General features: G+C 39.1%; 1 protein-coding gene across 1 annotated transcript in view; it reads right to left on the bottom strand.

Moving 5' to 3' along the window:
- LOC104675733 (collagen alpha-6(VI) chain) overlaps window positions 1-16,806 on the bottom strand; it is a 152,143-nt gene that overhangs the window by 107,639 nt on the left and 27,698 nt on the right. The window contains exon 2 of the mRNA XM_010380392.2: window positions 1,972-2,069. Coding sequence (XP_010378694.2) covers window positions 1,972-2,038 — 67 coding nt within the window. The 5' untranslated portion in view covers window positions 2,039-2,069. The remainder of the gene's footprint in view (window positions 1-1,971; window positions 2,070-16,806) is intronic.

The raw sequence follows: 16,806 nt of genomic DNA, 5'->3' as shown, positions 1-16,806 counted from the left end.
ATAATTTCCTCTTGTAATTTTTTTGGCTTTTGGAATTTGACTTCAACTATGTCAACTAGATAAAAATTTTAACTGAAACTCAAACTCCATCAAATTCACTTTAATGGTAGAATCTGAAAGATGGCCTTTCTCATTTAAGCAACACAACAGCTATCTGAGCAACTTAAAAACATATAAGTTTTATATTCCAGTCACATTAAGCTTTAAAGAAGTCTATAAATCATAAAAATATGAAATAGTCAATCTATTTCAAGGTTATTTTAAATATCTTAATATTTTTGATGAATCACATGAATGAACATTGTATTATATAACTGGTGAATTTTATCCCCACATGTGTAAAATGTGATGGCACCAATGTATCTCAGGCTAGAAAAGGGATTATAGTTTTAGTTTCCATTAAAAATATAAGTTTTATATAGGAATGTAATACTTTGCTTGACTTTTAAAGCTTCATTCAATGTTAGATTCAACACTAGTTATCTGGTACTATATTTTTATGTGATACAGAATCATTGGTTCAAACACACTGTTGTTTACTAGTGGTCTGCTGGTTTGAACTCAGAGCTCATTCTGCCTTAGCATAAGATCCATTTCTTGTCTGGGGTAGGGAGGGAAGTATGTGTGTGGTGTGTGTTCAAGAAAATACAGTGTAATGGAACAAGTAATGAACACCCTGACTTTGCCTTCAGCTAACTCTATGAGCTTTATTAAGACATTCAACATACTTGGGCCCTAGTTTTTTCTTCTTTAAAATAAGTAGATTCAACTAGAAAATATCTAAGGTACCGCCTCACTCTGAGATTCCAATTATCTAAAATGGTTACTAGGTAAGTTCTAATCAAATTAGAATAACTTCGATCTTTTCCTTTCTACACTGGCTGGGAAACCAGCTTTGGCAGCCCTGTGTGTTATTTCATTCTTTTTATGGCCATATGATCGAGGCATAGTGGATAAAATAATTTCTTGTCTTTTAAATAACCCAAATTCAACCACTCTGAGATTCTTTTCGTGATTATACAGCCAGCAGCATCTCAGTGGAAGAAATAAGTGAGGGTGTATCAACACCTTCCTCCAAAAGAAGCCTGAAACCCTGTGAAGACTGCCAAGGGGAGTCCTGCTGTGGGTGGCTTGATTTGTGACCACCTGTGACTTTCTATTCATAAATGAAGCCCTATGTCTTTTGTGGAGAAAGGAAATGTAGATGAGTGGCACATAAGGTGGACTCAGGTTCTGATAAAGTCCATCACTACATCTGAACCATGAAACAATGGAGGACAAAACATGGCTTCTACTTGAGAAGCTCAAGGCCTAGAGATACATCAAAGGAAGATGTTTGGAGGGCAAAGTCTAGTTTATGTCTTCACAAAACTTGCTTCCAAGGTCAGTGTCCTCGAGGAAGCTGTAAAAGCCAACGTAAGTTGCTCTGGACAAGAACCAATTATTTAGGAGATGGTGAAGTGGTTAAGGGTGTGCCAGGGTCTTAAGTCCACAGGACAGAGATTGTCACCAGACAGAAGGCAGTGCTATGAAGTTTTCTCTCCAGGGAAAAAGTACTTTCTTCACAATAAGCAGTCAAATAGCTTAATTTGGAGCAAATCTGCACACTAAACCAAGACACCCTTTTGACACAAATGAATTAGGATAAGACATTCCAAGTTTTCCAGGCCTGAGCCTAAGATTAACAGAATTTTTATGCAACTTCCCAGAAGACCTAAAAGGGGTTGAAGCAGGACAAAATGACAGCTCTCATATATTTCTATTATTAACAAGGAATAAGATCCAGAAACAAATTATCTTCAAAGGAACACGGAGTGACCTCACAAAGAATTTGACCTACCGCCCTTACCCTTCACTACCATCAAAATCAAAACAAAGTGATACAAAACTCACAACTTTCAAATAGGTCAAATTCATGTATTATCTATTTTCTATAATACAAATTAAGAATTCTTTCCAGTTTCTCCTTACCAGAATCTTGGTTCACAGAAATATGGGAAGAAATTATCATGAGGAACAAAATTAGCAACATTTTCATGTTATGACCTGAAAAATCTTCAACTTGAAATCTGAAAAGGCAAAAATGTAAACATATAAAATTGTTGTGGATATTATTTGGGAATTAAGACTCACATACAAGAGCATACAAAATTATATAATAAATTGGGTGCAACAGGGGACAAGGAATGTCTGAGGTTCACTGACCTTCTAATATGTGAAGTGCCTTAGAGAAAACAATCCATCAACATTTACAAAGTCATAAGAGTTTTTCTTGGTCCCCAGACCTAGTAGAAACATGAAATTTTGGACAGTTGGTAGAAGGAGTCAGATGCATTTTAGTGCTAACAATATTAGATGTTCCTAGTATTTATTTTCCTGTACCCTAGTGTCATCCTCTATCTATTCATTGCTAAGACAATTCAGAGTTCACAGTTGGGACACACCCTGAGACCTATTTTGTAATCTCACCATCATGAACATGTAGGTGTACTTTATCTTTGAAGACTAATTATTTTTAGATATGATAAAAATTCCATGTTTTTTCCTTTTCCTCGCTAATTGAAACAGTAGCTACTTCAGAACAAGTAGTGATTTTCCATATTCCATATAATGTCTTGCTTCTCAGAACGAGGAGCTCAGCTTACACCCTTTTATGTCCAACTTCCTAGAACTGCATGAGGCAAGGGTTTTCCAATCTCATTTTGGCCTAAAGCATTTTCAGCCACCTTGAAATGTTCATTTTATGGAATAAAACAAGATATTAAATGTATTAAAAATAAATATTTAATGAAGCAGGTTGGGCTCATTTATTCGCTTGTTTATTCATTGAAAAAATGAATTGATTCATTAATAAACTAGTGTCTCCATGTCCTGCTTAAATGCTACCCAAAAATGTACTTGCACTATATATGTTTATCTCACCCTATACCAATCAGGCTCCAAGTTTCTAATATTCAATCTCTTCAGAAAAAGGACATTTGTCATGAGAAGTTCCATCCCTGTTTCCTCACCTATGTCATTGTTCTTCTGACATTCTGCAACTTGAGACTCTCTTCTAGTCCTTCACAAGTCTAGATGATGTAAAGTTTTCAGTCTGTATATAAATTTATTAGTTCTATTCAAGTTGTAACCAGTGAGCTAGAAAAAGATGTTAGCAGGTAATATTTAGTACAAACCTTTTCATTTTAGAGAAACTAAGTCCCAAAGTGGATTTCCAAAAGTGAAAGCCAAGTCATACCATCTGTATAATTTTTATTAATGTGTATAACAATAAATAATAAATTCTACCATTTGTTGAGCTTTTACTATGAGCCCTGCCCTGTGCTAACAGCTTTACATCTGTTCTTCTGTTTGATATTGGTAACAACTCTAGCAGCAGGTATTACTACTACTATTGTTCTTAGTTTGCAGATGAGGAAACAGATTTTTAAGGAGAAGTAACTGATGCAAGGTCCTACTGGTAAAGTGAGCCACAATTTAGACTAGAACCCATGTGTCTGACTCCAGAACCTTTAAAACTCAGTTACCCTGCAGACCAAACTTGATGTTATGAACACAAAATGACTTCTAGTTTTTTCATTCTACATCTTTTTTCTAAGAACTAAGAGATTTTGGTACTTGTTTTCATACCTTTTTATTTTTGTTTTTCAAAACCAGCGTTTTACACTATTTTCTTCTTTTCTGTTTATATTATAAGCTTTATAAATTATTATAGTCTTTTGGAGTTATGAGAGAGAAAATGCTTTGGGAAGAGTCCATAGGACCAATGTCAAAAGTTTGCAAGCAGTTGCAATCGGAAGAAAATGGCATTGAGTGAAGGATGAACATCTGGACAGAGAAGCAAGGATTTGGAAAGGCTGCAACAGTCCCAAAGCAACATGCAGCATCTGGAAATTTCCATATACAAACGTCAACCTATACCTCTAGTATTTACTCAAAAGTTAAGTTCTCTGGTTTAGCATCTTGTGTAACAATTTTCTTGCAGTCTTTCAATGGAATCCAAAGTCTAGTGTGCTGTAAGGCTATACAATGATGAAGCCCAGTGAAATGTTCTTGAGGTGTGTGCGCCTGACTTTATGTGTGCACCGGGTGGGTAGTATATGTTAAAACAAGCTGTAGGACCAAACATCCAAGGTCATGCTTGGGAGGTAGGGAGAATGGGCTCATTTACACTGTATCAAAACACAAATGAAGTGCCTGCAATCTGTATGTTGTTCTATTACCAGTTATGACCAGGATTTTCATACTTAAATTATAAAAATAACCAATCACCTGAAGACATGTGAGGGGAGAATGAAGGAGACATTTAAAGCAATCAGTATAAAACTTAAATTTGCAGTAAGCTCTATCTTAACAGTGAGATTAATTGCCTTTCATTATAAACACTCTCAAAGGTACATGTCTCTTTAATCTGAAATTTTTTTGCATTCAATTCATTCTGAATCAAGTAAGCTGAGGCTAATACCTTCTCTTTATATGCTATAAAGGTCTTTTTTTAAAAAAAAGAAATCTGGATATCTGTAAACTAGAATGTTTCTGATTTAAACTACAGCTGCAAAGCAACACAGCCACCCAAGACTTGGCTTCAAACCCAGAATGTTTAGAACTTGTATAACACCTCTCGGGGCTATTAAGAACCAGAAGTCTCAGAGGGACTTCTGCTGCATACAAACCAATTCATAATCCAAGCCATACCTCTGAAAAAAAAAAAAGTAGTAAGAGCCCATAAGGGAAACAAGAGAGACTTCAGCAAAATTAAGATAAATATTTGTTCCTTTAAAATAAGGTATGAAGGATACATCACTTCTAAGTACTGATTTTATTTTTCTTCAGAAACAAGATCATTGTTTTACTGTAAGAAACAACATTGGGTCTCTGCCACAGTGTTAAAGATAAATGACTGTTTGCTTATTGAACCCCTGATGTCTTCATTATTTCCTTTCTGCAAGCCATTCTACTCTGAAGTCAAAAAGTAAAAAAAATATATTCAGAGTGAGCCTAAGTTCATGTTAAAATGTTGCAGGATAAAATCCTTGGCACGCAACAGGCACAGACAAATACTGAATAAATGCTGGTGAGAAAAACAAAACAAAAGCATTTGTGGTACAAGCAAGTTGCACAGTTTTTACTTTCCCCCAATTGCATTTTCTGGAATTACAAAAAGGAGTTTTGCATGTTAATCATATTTGAACAGGGTCATGCAGGTGAACTTGCCATTTTATAAAATGATACTCTCTTGTGTAGAGGAGGTGTTTGGCTGAGTGAAAAGTGCATAGGCTATAAGGTATCATGGCCTGGGTCCACTCCATTCCTAAACTGCCGTGTGACCTTAAACACCACCACCTAGGTTCCTAATCTCAAGCATAAGGGATTACAGTCTCTCTCAGTCTAAGCAGTTCCACACCTTAACAGTTTTCTGACCTAACAAATACAAGTAAAAGAAAGAAAAATACGAATAATTAAGCCAAGAACACATTTGAACACTGAGCGCCTGTTTTGAAACCATTCCCTGGAGAAAACTGCCCCTCAGATGACCACCCACGGCAGGTCCTCTGGCGGAGGGGCAGGCAGCAGCAAGGGAGGGAGCATGTCTTCAGCTGATCCTTTCTGGGTCAAAACTTGTTGGAATTCTTCAGGATTCACCGATCTACATGAACTTCAGGGGACTGAAATTTTAATAGTGCAAATAATCCACCAGAAATTATGTGTCCAACAACAGAAATTAGAAAAAAAGAATAAATCTAAGAGAAATAGAAACAACACTAAAAATTAAAGCAGAAATCAAACTCAAAAAGAAAATTAATCTCTGAAAAGACAAATCTCGGAACAGACTGATCAATAATAAAAAGAAAATGCAAGTAGATAATCATTGATCAATAATAAAAAGAGAAAATGCAAATAGATAATCGTATAAATGAAAAAGGAGATATAACTAAAGATAAGGAAAGTATTTTAAAGAAATTGTAGCTAAACATATTCACAGAAGGTAAACACCAGGCCTTTGGAAAGTTCCACCAAAACTTACAAGAAACAGATTATCTGGACCTTTTATAAAGTATTCCAGAGAGCAGATAAAAAAGGAATATTAGCCATCTTATTTGTATAGGGCCAGTATAATCCTGACATATAAATCAAACAAGGACAATATGAGAAAGGAAAATTAAAGGTCCATTTCACTCATGAAGATAAATATTTAAAAAATCCTAAACAAAACATTAGCAAGTTAACTCCCATCGTATATAAAAATCATACCTTTTGAAGCAACATGGCTAGAACCGTAGGCCATTATCTTAAATGAAACAACTCAGAATCAGACAGCTAACCACCGTATGTTCTCACTTGCAAGTAGGAGCTAATAGAGTGTACACACGGACACAGAGTGTGGAATAATAGTCCCTGAAGATTGAGAAGGGCAGCGGGGTTGCAGGGGAGTGAGGGATGAGAAATTGCTTAATGGGTACAATGTTCACTACTCGGGTGATGGTCACACTAAAAGCCCAGATGTCACCACTACACAGTATATCCACTTAAACAAAAAACTGCATTTGTATCCCTTAAACTTATAACAAAAAGTTAATATACCACTATCAAGTTGAGTTTCTCAGAAATGTACAGATGTTCTAAAATTAATACATAAATATGATGCAACACATTAATAGCTTTAAGGAAATAATAAACTATAAATATTTTTTAAATCTCACAACAAAACCCAAAAAAGCACCCATCATTCAATTCATTATTTTAAAGAAAAACTTAGCAAATTAGGAGTAGAAAGAAACTTAACCTAACAGAAGGTATATTTTGAAAATCTGGAATACATATAATCCTAATGGGGAAATGTTAAAAGTATTCTCTTTAAAATTAGGAAAAGGATTTTTGCACATTGATTTTGTATCCTGAGACTTTGCTGAAGTTGCTTATCAGCTTAAGGAGATTTTGGGCTGAGACAATGGGGTTTTCTAAATATACAATCATGTCATCTGCAAACAGGGACAATTTGACTTCATCTTTTCCTAACTGAATACCCTTTATTTCTTTCTCTTGCCTGATTGCCCTAGCCAGAACTTCCAACACTATGTTGAATAGGAGTGGTAAGAGAGGGCACCACAAGCATTCTTATACACCAGTAACAGACAAACAGAGAGCCAAATCATGAATGAACTTCCATTCACAATTGCTTCAAAGAGAATAAAATACCTAGGAATCCAACTTACAAGGGATGTAAAGGATCTCTTCAAGGAGAACCACAAACCACTGCTCAGTGAAATAAAAGAGGACACAAACAAATGGAAGAACACACCATGCTCATGGATAGGAAGAATCAGTCTCGTGAAAATGGCCTTACTGCCCAAGGTAATTTATAGATTCAATGCCATCCCCATTAAGCTACCAATGACTTTCTTCACAGAATTGGAAAAAACGGCTTTAAAGTTCACACTGGAACCAAAAAAGACCCTGCATTGCCACGACAATCCTAAGCCAAAAGAACAAAGCTGGAGGCATCACGCTACCTGACTTCAAACTATACTACAAGGCTACAGTAACCAAAACAGCATGGTACTGGTACCAAAACAGACATATAGGCCAATGGAACAGAACAGAGCCCTCAGAAATAATACCACACATCTACAGCCATCTGATCTTTGATAAACCTGACAAAAACAAGAAATGGGGAAAAGATTCCCTATTTAATAAATGGTGCTGGGAAAATTGGCTAGCCCCAAGCAGAAAGCTGAAACTGGATCCTTTCCTTACTCCTTATACGAAAATTAATTCAAGATGGATTAGAGACTTAAATGTTAGACCTAAAACCATAAAAACCCTGGAAAAAAACCTAGGTAATACCATTCAGGACATAGGCATGGGCAAGGACTTCATGTCTAAAACACAAAAAGCAATGGCAACAAAAGCCAAAATTGACAAATGGGATCTAATTAAACTAAAGAGCTTCTGCACAGCAAAAGAAACTACCATCACACTTTGGGAGGCCGAGACAGGCGGATCACGAGGTCAGGAGATCGAGACCATCCTGGCTAACCCGGTGAAACCCCGTCTCTACTAAAAAATAAAATAAAAACTTAGCCGGGCGAGGTGAACGGACGCCTGTAGTCCCAGCTACTCGGGAAGCTGAGGCAGGAGAATGGCGTAAACCTGGGAGGCGGAGCTTGCAGTGAGCTGAGATCCGGCCACTGCACTCCAGCCTGGGCGACAGAGCGAGACTCCGTCTCAAAAAAAAAAAAAAAGAAACTACCATCAGAGTGAACAGGCAACCTACAGAATCAGAGAAAATTTTTGCAATCTACTCATCTGACAAAGGGCTAATATCCAGAACCTATAAAGAACTCAATCAAATTTACAAGAAAAAAACAACCCCATCAAAAAGTGGGCAAAGGATATGAACAGACATTTCTCAAAAGAAGACATTCATACAGCCAACAGACACATGAAAAAATGCTCATCATCACTGGCCATCAGAGAAATGCAAATCAAAACCACAATGAGATACCATCTCACACCAGTTAGAAAGGCAATCATTAAAAAGTCAGGAAAGAACAGGTGCTGGAGAGGATGTGGAGAAATAGGAACACTTTTACACTGTTGGTGGGACTGTAAACTAGTTCAACCATTATGGAAAACAGTGTGGTGATTCCTCAAGGATCTAGAACTAGAAATACCATTTGACCCAGCCATCCCATTACTGGGGATATACCCAAAGGATTATAAGTCATGCTACTATAAAGACACATGCACACGTATGTTTATTGCGGCACTATTCACAATAGCAAAGACTTGGAATCAACCCAAATGTCCATCAGTGACAGACTAGATTAAGAAAATGTGGCACATATACACCATGGAATACTATGCAGCCATAAAAAAGGATGAGTTTGTGTCCTTTGTAGGGACATGGATGCAGCTGGAAACCATCATTCTCAGCAAACTATCACAAGAACAGAAAACCTAAATACCACATGTTTTCACTCATAGGTGGGAATTGAACAATGAGATCACTTGGACACAGGAAGGGGAGCATCACACACCGGGTCCTGTTGTGGGGAGGGGGTAGTGGGGAGGGATAGCATTAGGAGATATACCTAATGTAAATGATGAGTTAATGGGTGCAGCACACCAACATGGCACATGTATATATATGTAACAAACCTGCACATTGTGCACATGTACCCTAGAACTTTAAGTATAATAAAAAATAAAATAAAATAAAAAAATTTTTGTTTCATTGATCTTTTGTATTAAAAAAAATATTAGGAAAAGGAAAAGGTGATCCACTCTTACACCTAGATGCTAATGAGTTTAAAGCCACAAAGATTGAAAAAATGAACAGGAACAGGGAGAAGATGGCAGACTAGCCACAGCCAGGGGGGGATCATTCACTAGCAAGGGACTAGGACATTGGGGAGACTGACACACACTCAGCAGATCTTCAGAGCAACGGCATTGAGAATGGACAGAGGGAGGACACAGATATGGGGCTGAAGAGGGAGGAAGCTGGGAACTATGCATAGGACTACTATGCACCAGGACTTGTTCCTGGCACCCAGTGACTCCTGGGTTAGGAGTGAGTTCAACAGGTGAGGAGCAACTTGCTCTCACTACAGACTTCTGGAATCCGGGAAGCATGAGACCCCAAAACTGACACTGGAAATGGCAGAGAAAGCTGCTTAGAAAGGTGGCAGGGGCAGGATTCCAGCCTGTGCAGAGCCCAAAGAGTTCGGTGCGGGAACATCTGCAGTGGAGCATGGCCAGGGATGCCCATCCCCCAAGGCTCACCCTGCCTTAGAGGAACTGTTGGACCTGAACAGAGCAGGGCAACACTGTCCATGAGATGGAGTCAGTCCGACCTGAGTGCTGCCCTGTCTGCTGACCTCTTCTGGGGCCCCAACCTGGCTGCCCAACTGGGGTACCTCTCAGGGGCCCACATCATAGCTCCTATGCTGGCCGACTGTGCCTGACCCTTGGAACACTCTAATAGAGCAGTCCCTGCCAATACACACTAGCCCACTAACATGCTCCCCTCATCCACCGCAGACTCCCTACGCTGCTTTACCAGCGAACACTCACCCATGGCCACCCCCGTGTCACTTTGCCAACACGCAAGCACACGAGAAGGCCTCACCTTCCCCTTCTCCACAGGTGCATGTGTGCACCTTATGGTGTCACTGCTGCCAGTGTGAGTGTACCCTACAATCCCTCCACCACACCTCCAATGTCAGCATGAATGAGTGCATGGAGACCAGCGGCCCCACCCCCTGTTGCCATTGCCACCTGCACGAACACGCACACGGAGACCAGTGGCTCCACACTGGTACCCAATGTGAATACGCACACAGAGGCCACCAGCCTTGTGCCCACCAGCATCCCATTCCTGGGCTGACACCACTGTGACACACTGACACACCGTGAACGTGTACAAAAATGCCAGCATCTCCACCTCCCAACACCACCACTATCATGAATGCCTGGATGAAGGTCAGCATGCCTGCACCAGCCAGTGCCCCACCCCCATGTCAACACCACTGCCACTGTGAAAGCACACATGAATGCCAGCAGCCCCACCCCATCTGGTGCTACCACTATCTTGAATACCTGCACAGGAGCTGGCACCTCTATACCAGCCAAGAAATGTGCACTCCAATGCATTATTGCTGCTGCTGCCACATGCAAAAGAGCACAGATCTTGCTGCCACCATCCAACAAAGCACTTTGGCTGGCACTACCCATCAGAGTGTTGTGTCCAGCAGTCCAGGGACACCTTGGCTCCTTCAGCGCAGCAGGTTCCTAACCTTGAGGGGTCAGAGAACACATGCAGCCAAATTAATCTTCATAAAGGAGAAATAAGGTCCTTTTCAGACAAGCAAGTACTAAGGAAATTCATTATTACCAGACCTGCCTTCAGAGAGGTCCTTAAAGGAGTGCTGAATATACAAAGGAAAGGCCATTACTGGCTACCACAAAAACACACTGAAGTACATAAACCAGTGACACTGGCAACTACACAAACAAGTCTGCATATAACCAGGGTTAGGTTAACAACACAATGGTAGGATGAAATTCACACATATGAATACTAATCTTGAATGTAAACAGGCTAAATGCCCCCAATTAAAAGGCAGAGAGTAGCAAGTTGGATTAAGACCCAACTTAATCCAACCCAATAGTATGCTGTCTTCAAGAGACCTATCCACATGCAATGACACTTATAGGCTCAAAGTAAAGGCAGGAGGAAAATATAGCAAGCAAACAGAAATGAGAAAAAAAAGAGGTCTTGCTATTCTAATTTTAGACAAAAAAAGACTTTAAACCAACAAAGATTAAAAAAAAAAAAAAACAAAGAAGGGACATTACATAATAGTAATGGGCTCAAATTAACAAGAACATCTAACTATCCTAAATACATATGCATCCAACACAGCAGCACCCAGATTCACTAAGCAAGTTCCCAGAGACCTATGAAGAGACTCAGATAGCACACAATAATAGCAGGAGACTTCAATGCCCCACTGCCAGTATTAGATCATTGAGGCAGAAAACAGAAATATTCTGGACTTGAACTAGACACTGGACCAAATGGATCTAACAGACATATATAGAACTCTCCAGCCAAAAGCAATAGAATATACATTATTTTCATTGCCACATGGCACACACTCTAAAATCAACCAGACATAAAATAATCCTCAGAAATTAAAAAAATAAAACTGAAATCACACCAATCACACTCTCATACCATGATGCAATAAAAATAGAAATCAATACTAATCACTCAAAACCAAACAATCATCATGGAAATTAAACAACCTGCTCCTGAATTACTTTTGGGTAAATAATGAAATTAAGGCAGAAATTAAGAAGATCTTTGAAACTAATGAAAACAAAGATATAACATACCAGAATCTCTGGGATACAGCTAAAGCAGTGCTCAGAGGGAAGTTTATAGCACTAAACACATCAAAAACTCAGAAACATCTCAAATTAACAACCTATTATCACAACTAGAGGAACTAGAGAACCAAGAGCAAACTGAACCCAAAGCTAGCAGAAGAAATAATCAAAATCAGAGCTGAACTGAAGAAAATGGAGATGTGGGAAAGAAAACCTAAAAGATAAACAAATCCAGAGTTGGTTCTTTGAAAACAAATTAGTAAGAGATGTTAGCTAGACTAATACAGAAAACAAGAGAGAAGAACCAAATAAACACAACTAGAAATGACAAAGGGGGCATGACCACTAACTCCATAGAATTATAAAAAACTCAGATTACTATGAACACCTCTGTGAACACAAACTAGAAAATCTAGAAGAAAGAGATAAATCCTGGACACGTACAATCTTCCCAAGAGTGAACCAGGAAGAAATTGAATGCCTGAACAGATCAATAAGAAGTTCTGAAATTGAATCAGTAATAAAAAACCTACCAACCAAAAAATACACAGGACCAGGTGAATTCTAAGCCAAATTCTACCAATGTATAAATAAGAGCTGATACTATTCCTACTGAAACTATTTCTAAAAGTTGAGGTGGAGGGACTCCTCCCTAACTCATTCTGTGAGGCCAGCATCACTCTGATACCAAAACCTTTTGGAGACGCACACATATACAGAAAAAAAAAAAAAAAAACTTCAGGCCAATATCCTTGATGAATGTAGATGTAAAAGTTGTCAACAAAATACTAGCAAACTGAATCCAGCATCACATGAAAAAGCTAAACCACCACGATCAAGTGGACTTTATCTCTGGGATGCAAGGTTGGTTCAACTCATGCAAATCAATACATGTGATTCATCACACAAACAGAACTAAAAACAAAAACCACATGATTATCTCAATAGATGGAGAAAAGCTTTTGATAAAATTCAACATCCCTTCATGTTAAAAACCCTCAACAAACTAGGGATTGAAGGAATGTACTTCAAAATAATAAGAGCCTGATACGGTTTGACTGTGTCCCCACCCAAATCTCAACTTGAATTTTATCTTCCAGAATTCCCACATGTTGTGGGAGGGACCCAGGGGGAGGTAATTTAATCATGGAGCCAATCTTTCCCTTGCTATTCTTGTGACAGTGAGTAAGTCTCACAAGATCTAATGGGTTTATGAGAGGGTTCTGCTTTGGCTTCTTCCTCATTTTCTCTTGCTGCTGCCATGTAAGAAGTGCCTTTCACTTCCTGCCATGGTTCTGAGGCCTCCACAGTCATGTGGAACTGTAAATGCAATTAAACCTCTTTTTCTGCCCAGTCTCAGGCATGTCTTTATCAGCAGCATGAAAACAAACTAACACAGAACCATCTGTGACAAACCCATAGCCAACATCATACTGAATGGGCAAAAGTTGGAAGCATTCCCCTTGAAAACCAGAATAAAACAAGGATGGTCTCTCTCATCATAGTACTGGAATAAATAATTCAACATAGTACTGGAAGTCCTGGCCAGAACAACCAGGCAAGAGAAAGAAATAAAAAGCATTCAAATAAGAGGAAGTTGAACTATCCCTGTTTGCAGACAATATGAGTCTATAACTAGAAAATTCCATAGTGCCTGCCCAAAAGCGTCTTGATCTGATAAACAACTTCAGCAAAGTTTCAGGATTTAAAAAATAAATGTACAAGAATCAGTAGCATTCCTACATACTAACAGCATCCAAGCTGAGAGCCAAATCAAGAACATGATCCCATTCACATTAGCCACAAAAAGAATAAAATACCATCTAATCAGGGAGGTGAAAGATTTCTACAATGAGACTTATGAAACACTGCTCAAATAAATTAGAGATGACATAAACAAATGGAAATACATTCAATGGTATTCCTATCAAAATAGCAATGATATTCTTCAGAGAATGAGGAAAAGAAACTATTTTAAAATTTAGATGGAACCAAAAAAGAGCCTAAATAGCCAAGGCAATCCTAAACAAAGCTGGAGGCATCACATTACCTGACTTCAAACTATACTACAAGGCTACAGTAACCAAAACATCATGGTACTAGTACAAAAGCAGGCACACGGACCAATGGAACTGAATAGAGCCCAGAAATAAGACTGCACACCTACAACCATGTTATCTTTGACAAAGCTGACAAAAACAACCAACAGGGAAAAGACTCCCTATTAAATCAATGGTGCTGGAATAACTGGTTAGCCATATGCAGAAGATTGAAACTGGACCCCTTCCTTACACAATATACAAAAAATCAATCCAAGATGGATTTAAAAAACTGAAACGTAAAACCCACAAGTATAAAAACCCTGGAAGATAATCTAGGAAATAGTATTTTGGAAATGAGACCTGGCAAAGATTTCATGACAAAGACATGAAAAGCAATTGCAACAAAACCAAAAATTGACAAATGAGACCCAATTAAACTAAAGAGTTCAAGATCAGCCTAAGCAACATAGTGAGATCCTATCTCTATAAGAAATTTTTTAATTGGCCAGATACGGTGGCACAAGCTTTTCAAAAGGCTGAGGTGGAAGAAGTACTTGTGCCCAGGAGGTCAAGGCTGCAGTGAGCCATGATCATGCCACTGTACTCTAGTCTGGATGACAGAGTGAGACCTTGTCTCAAAAAACAAAAATAGGAATGAATCTTAGCAATATAAAGAGTGAAAACATGAATCCCAGAAAACTACATAGAGCATAATATCCTTTTTATAGCATTAGAAACAACTAAAAATAGTTTTAAAGGAGTGTAAATGTGATAAAATTATATTTTAAAAATCAATGGATGGTTTCCAGCCTACCATATAAGAAGCTTAGAAGTCATCATGCCATCCTAACAAGTAAAAAGCTGAACAAACTGAAAAATCCACTATTCTTCTTAGATCTGTAACAGAAGAAAGGTGACAGGACAAACCACGGCCCCCAAATTGGAGAGACTAACAGGCAAATACAGAGAATCACAACTTACCAGAAAAGAAATCCGTGAACTAAACCATCTGTGTGAACCCATGCTGGGGTAGGAAAACCTGAACTGTTTGACAAACTGCTGGAGGCTTAAAGTGTACAAGTCTGAGAAATAAAAACTCCAGGCATAGAGAACCCACCTTTGTGAGTTTACCTCCTGGCGCTCTACTGGGAACTCACAGTAAATACTGGAGAGAAATACCCTCATGCTTCTGGCAGAAGGAGAGAAATAGGAGCCACTTTGAAATATGCCAGAGCACTTTGCTCTTCTTAACAAGTACTGCCCTCAGGAGAAAGTAGTTAAGGATTTCCTAACCAACTGGGGTTTTATCAGAGCTTAACTGACCCGGAGGAAGAAATATCCAACTCCAACCCCCTTTAGATTTCCGTGTGGGAGAAGGAAAACACCCATCTCCTGCCCATTCTAGCCATCCAGTCTCACCAAGGCGGGATAGGGGCCTGAGAAGCACTTGTGGAATTCATAATCCAGAGACACAGGGTAACTAAGACTGAGGCCTACTTAGAGAACTATAGAACACTTCCTCTCCTTACCACCACATTACCAAAGGCCTACTGACTGCAGTTCCTTTTACCCAGCACATTGTATCCAGCTACCAGGAAAAAATTACAAGACTTTCTAAAATGAAAACAAAAGTTTGAGGAGACATAGCAAACATCAGAACCAGACTCAGACATGGCAGGAGTGTTGGATTTAAAACAACTAGGATTGGCAGGGTACAGTAGCTGATGCCTGTAATCCCACCACTTTGGGAGGCCGAGGCAGGCAGATCACCTGAGGTCACAAGTTCGAGACCAGCCTGGCCAACATGGTGAAACCCCATTTCAAAATACAAATATTAGCCGGGCATGATGGCAGGTGCCTGTAGTGCCGGCTACTCAGGAGACTGAGGTGGGAGAATCGCCTGAACTCGGGAGGCGGAGGTTGCAGTGAGCCACGATGGTGCCACTGCCCTCCAGCCTGGGTGACAGAGTGAGACTCCATCTCAAAAATAAATAAATAAATAAATAAATAAACCATCTAGGATTAATATGCTAATGGCTCTTATGGATAAAGTAGACAGCACACGATAACAGATGGGCAATGTAAGTACAGAGATGGAAATTCTAAGAAAGAACCCAAAAGAAATGCTAGACATCAGAACACCATAACAGATCATGAATGCCTTTGATGAGCTTATGGGCAGGCCAGACACTGAGGAATGAATGTCTGAGATTAAGAATATCTCAATAGAAACTTCCAAAACTGAAAAACAAACAGAAAAATGACCAAAAAGACCCCAGAATCTCCAAGAATGGTTGGGCAACTACCAAAGGTATAATATGTGCAAAATGGGATTACTAGGGAAATAAATAAATAAATAAATAAAAGTAATATTTGAAACATTGAGAGAATTTTCCCAAATTAACGTCAGACACCAATTCACAGATACAGGAAGCTTAGAGAGCACCAAGCAGGATAAATGCCAAAAAAAGTACATCAATGCATAACATTTTCAAACCATAGACAATCAGAGATAAAGAAAAAAGCCTGACCGGGCACGGTGGTTCACGCCTGTAATCCCAGCACGTTCGGAAGCTGAGACTGGTGGATCACCTGAGGTCAGGAGTTCGAGACCAGCCTGGCCAACATGGTGAAATCCCTGTCTCTACCAAAAAATACAAACATTAGCCAGGAGTGGTGGCAGGTGCCTGCAGTTCCAGCTACTCAGGAGGCTGAGGCAGGAGAATCGCTTGAACCCGTGAGGCACAGGTTGCAGCGAGCCGAGATCACGCCACTGCACTCCAGCCTGGGTGACAAGAGAGAGATTCCATCAAAAAAAAAAAAAAAAAAAAAAAAAAAAACCCTGAAAGCAGCCAGGAGGTGG

The sequence above is a fragment of the Rhinopithecus roxellana genome, chromosome 1 (genome assembly GCF_007565055.1).
Source record: "Rhinopithecus roxellana isolate Shanxi Qingling chromosome 1, ASM756505v1, whole genome shotgun sequence".
NCBI lineage: Eukaryota > Metazoa > Chordata > Mammalia > Primates > Cercopithecidae > Rhinopithecus > Rhinopithecus roxellana.
This window is presented reverse-complemented; position numbering and strand designations above follow the sequence as displayed.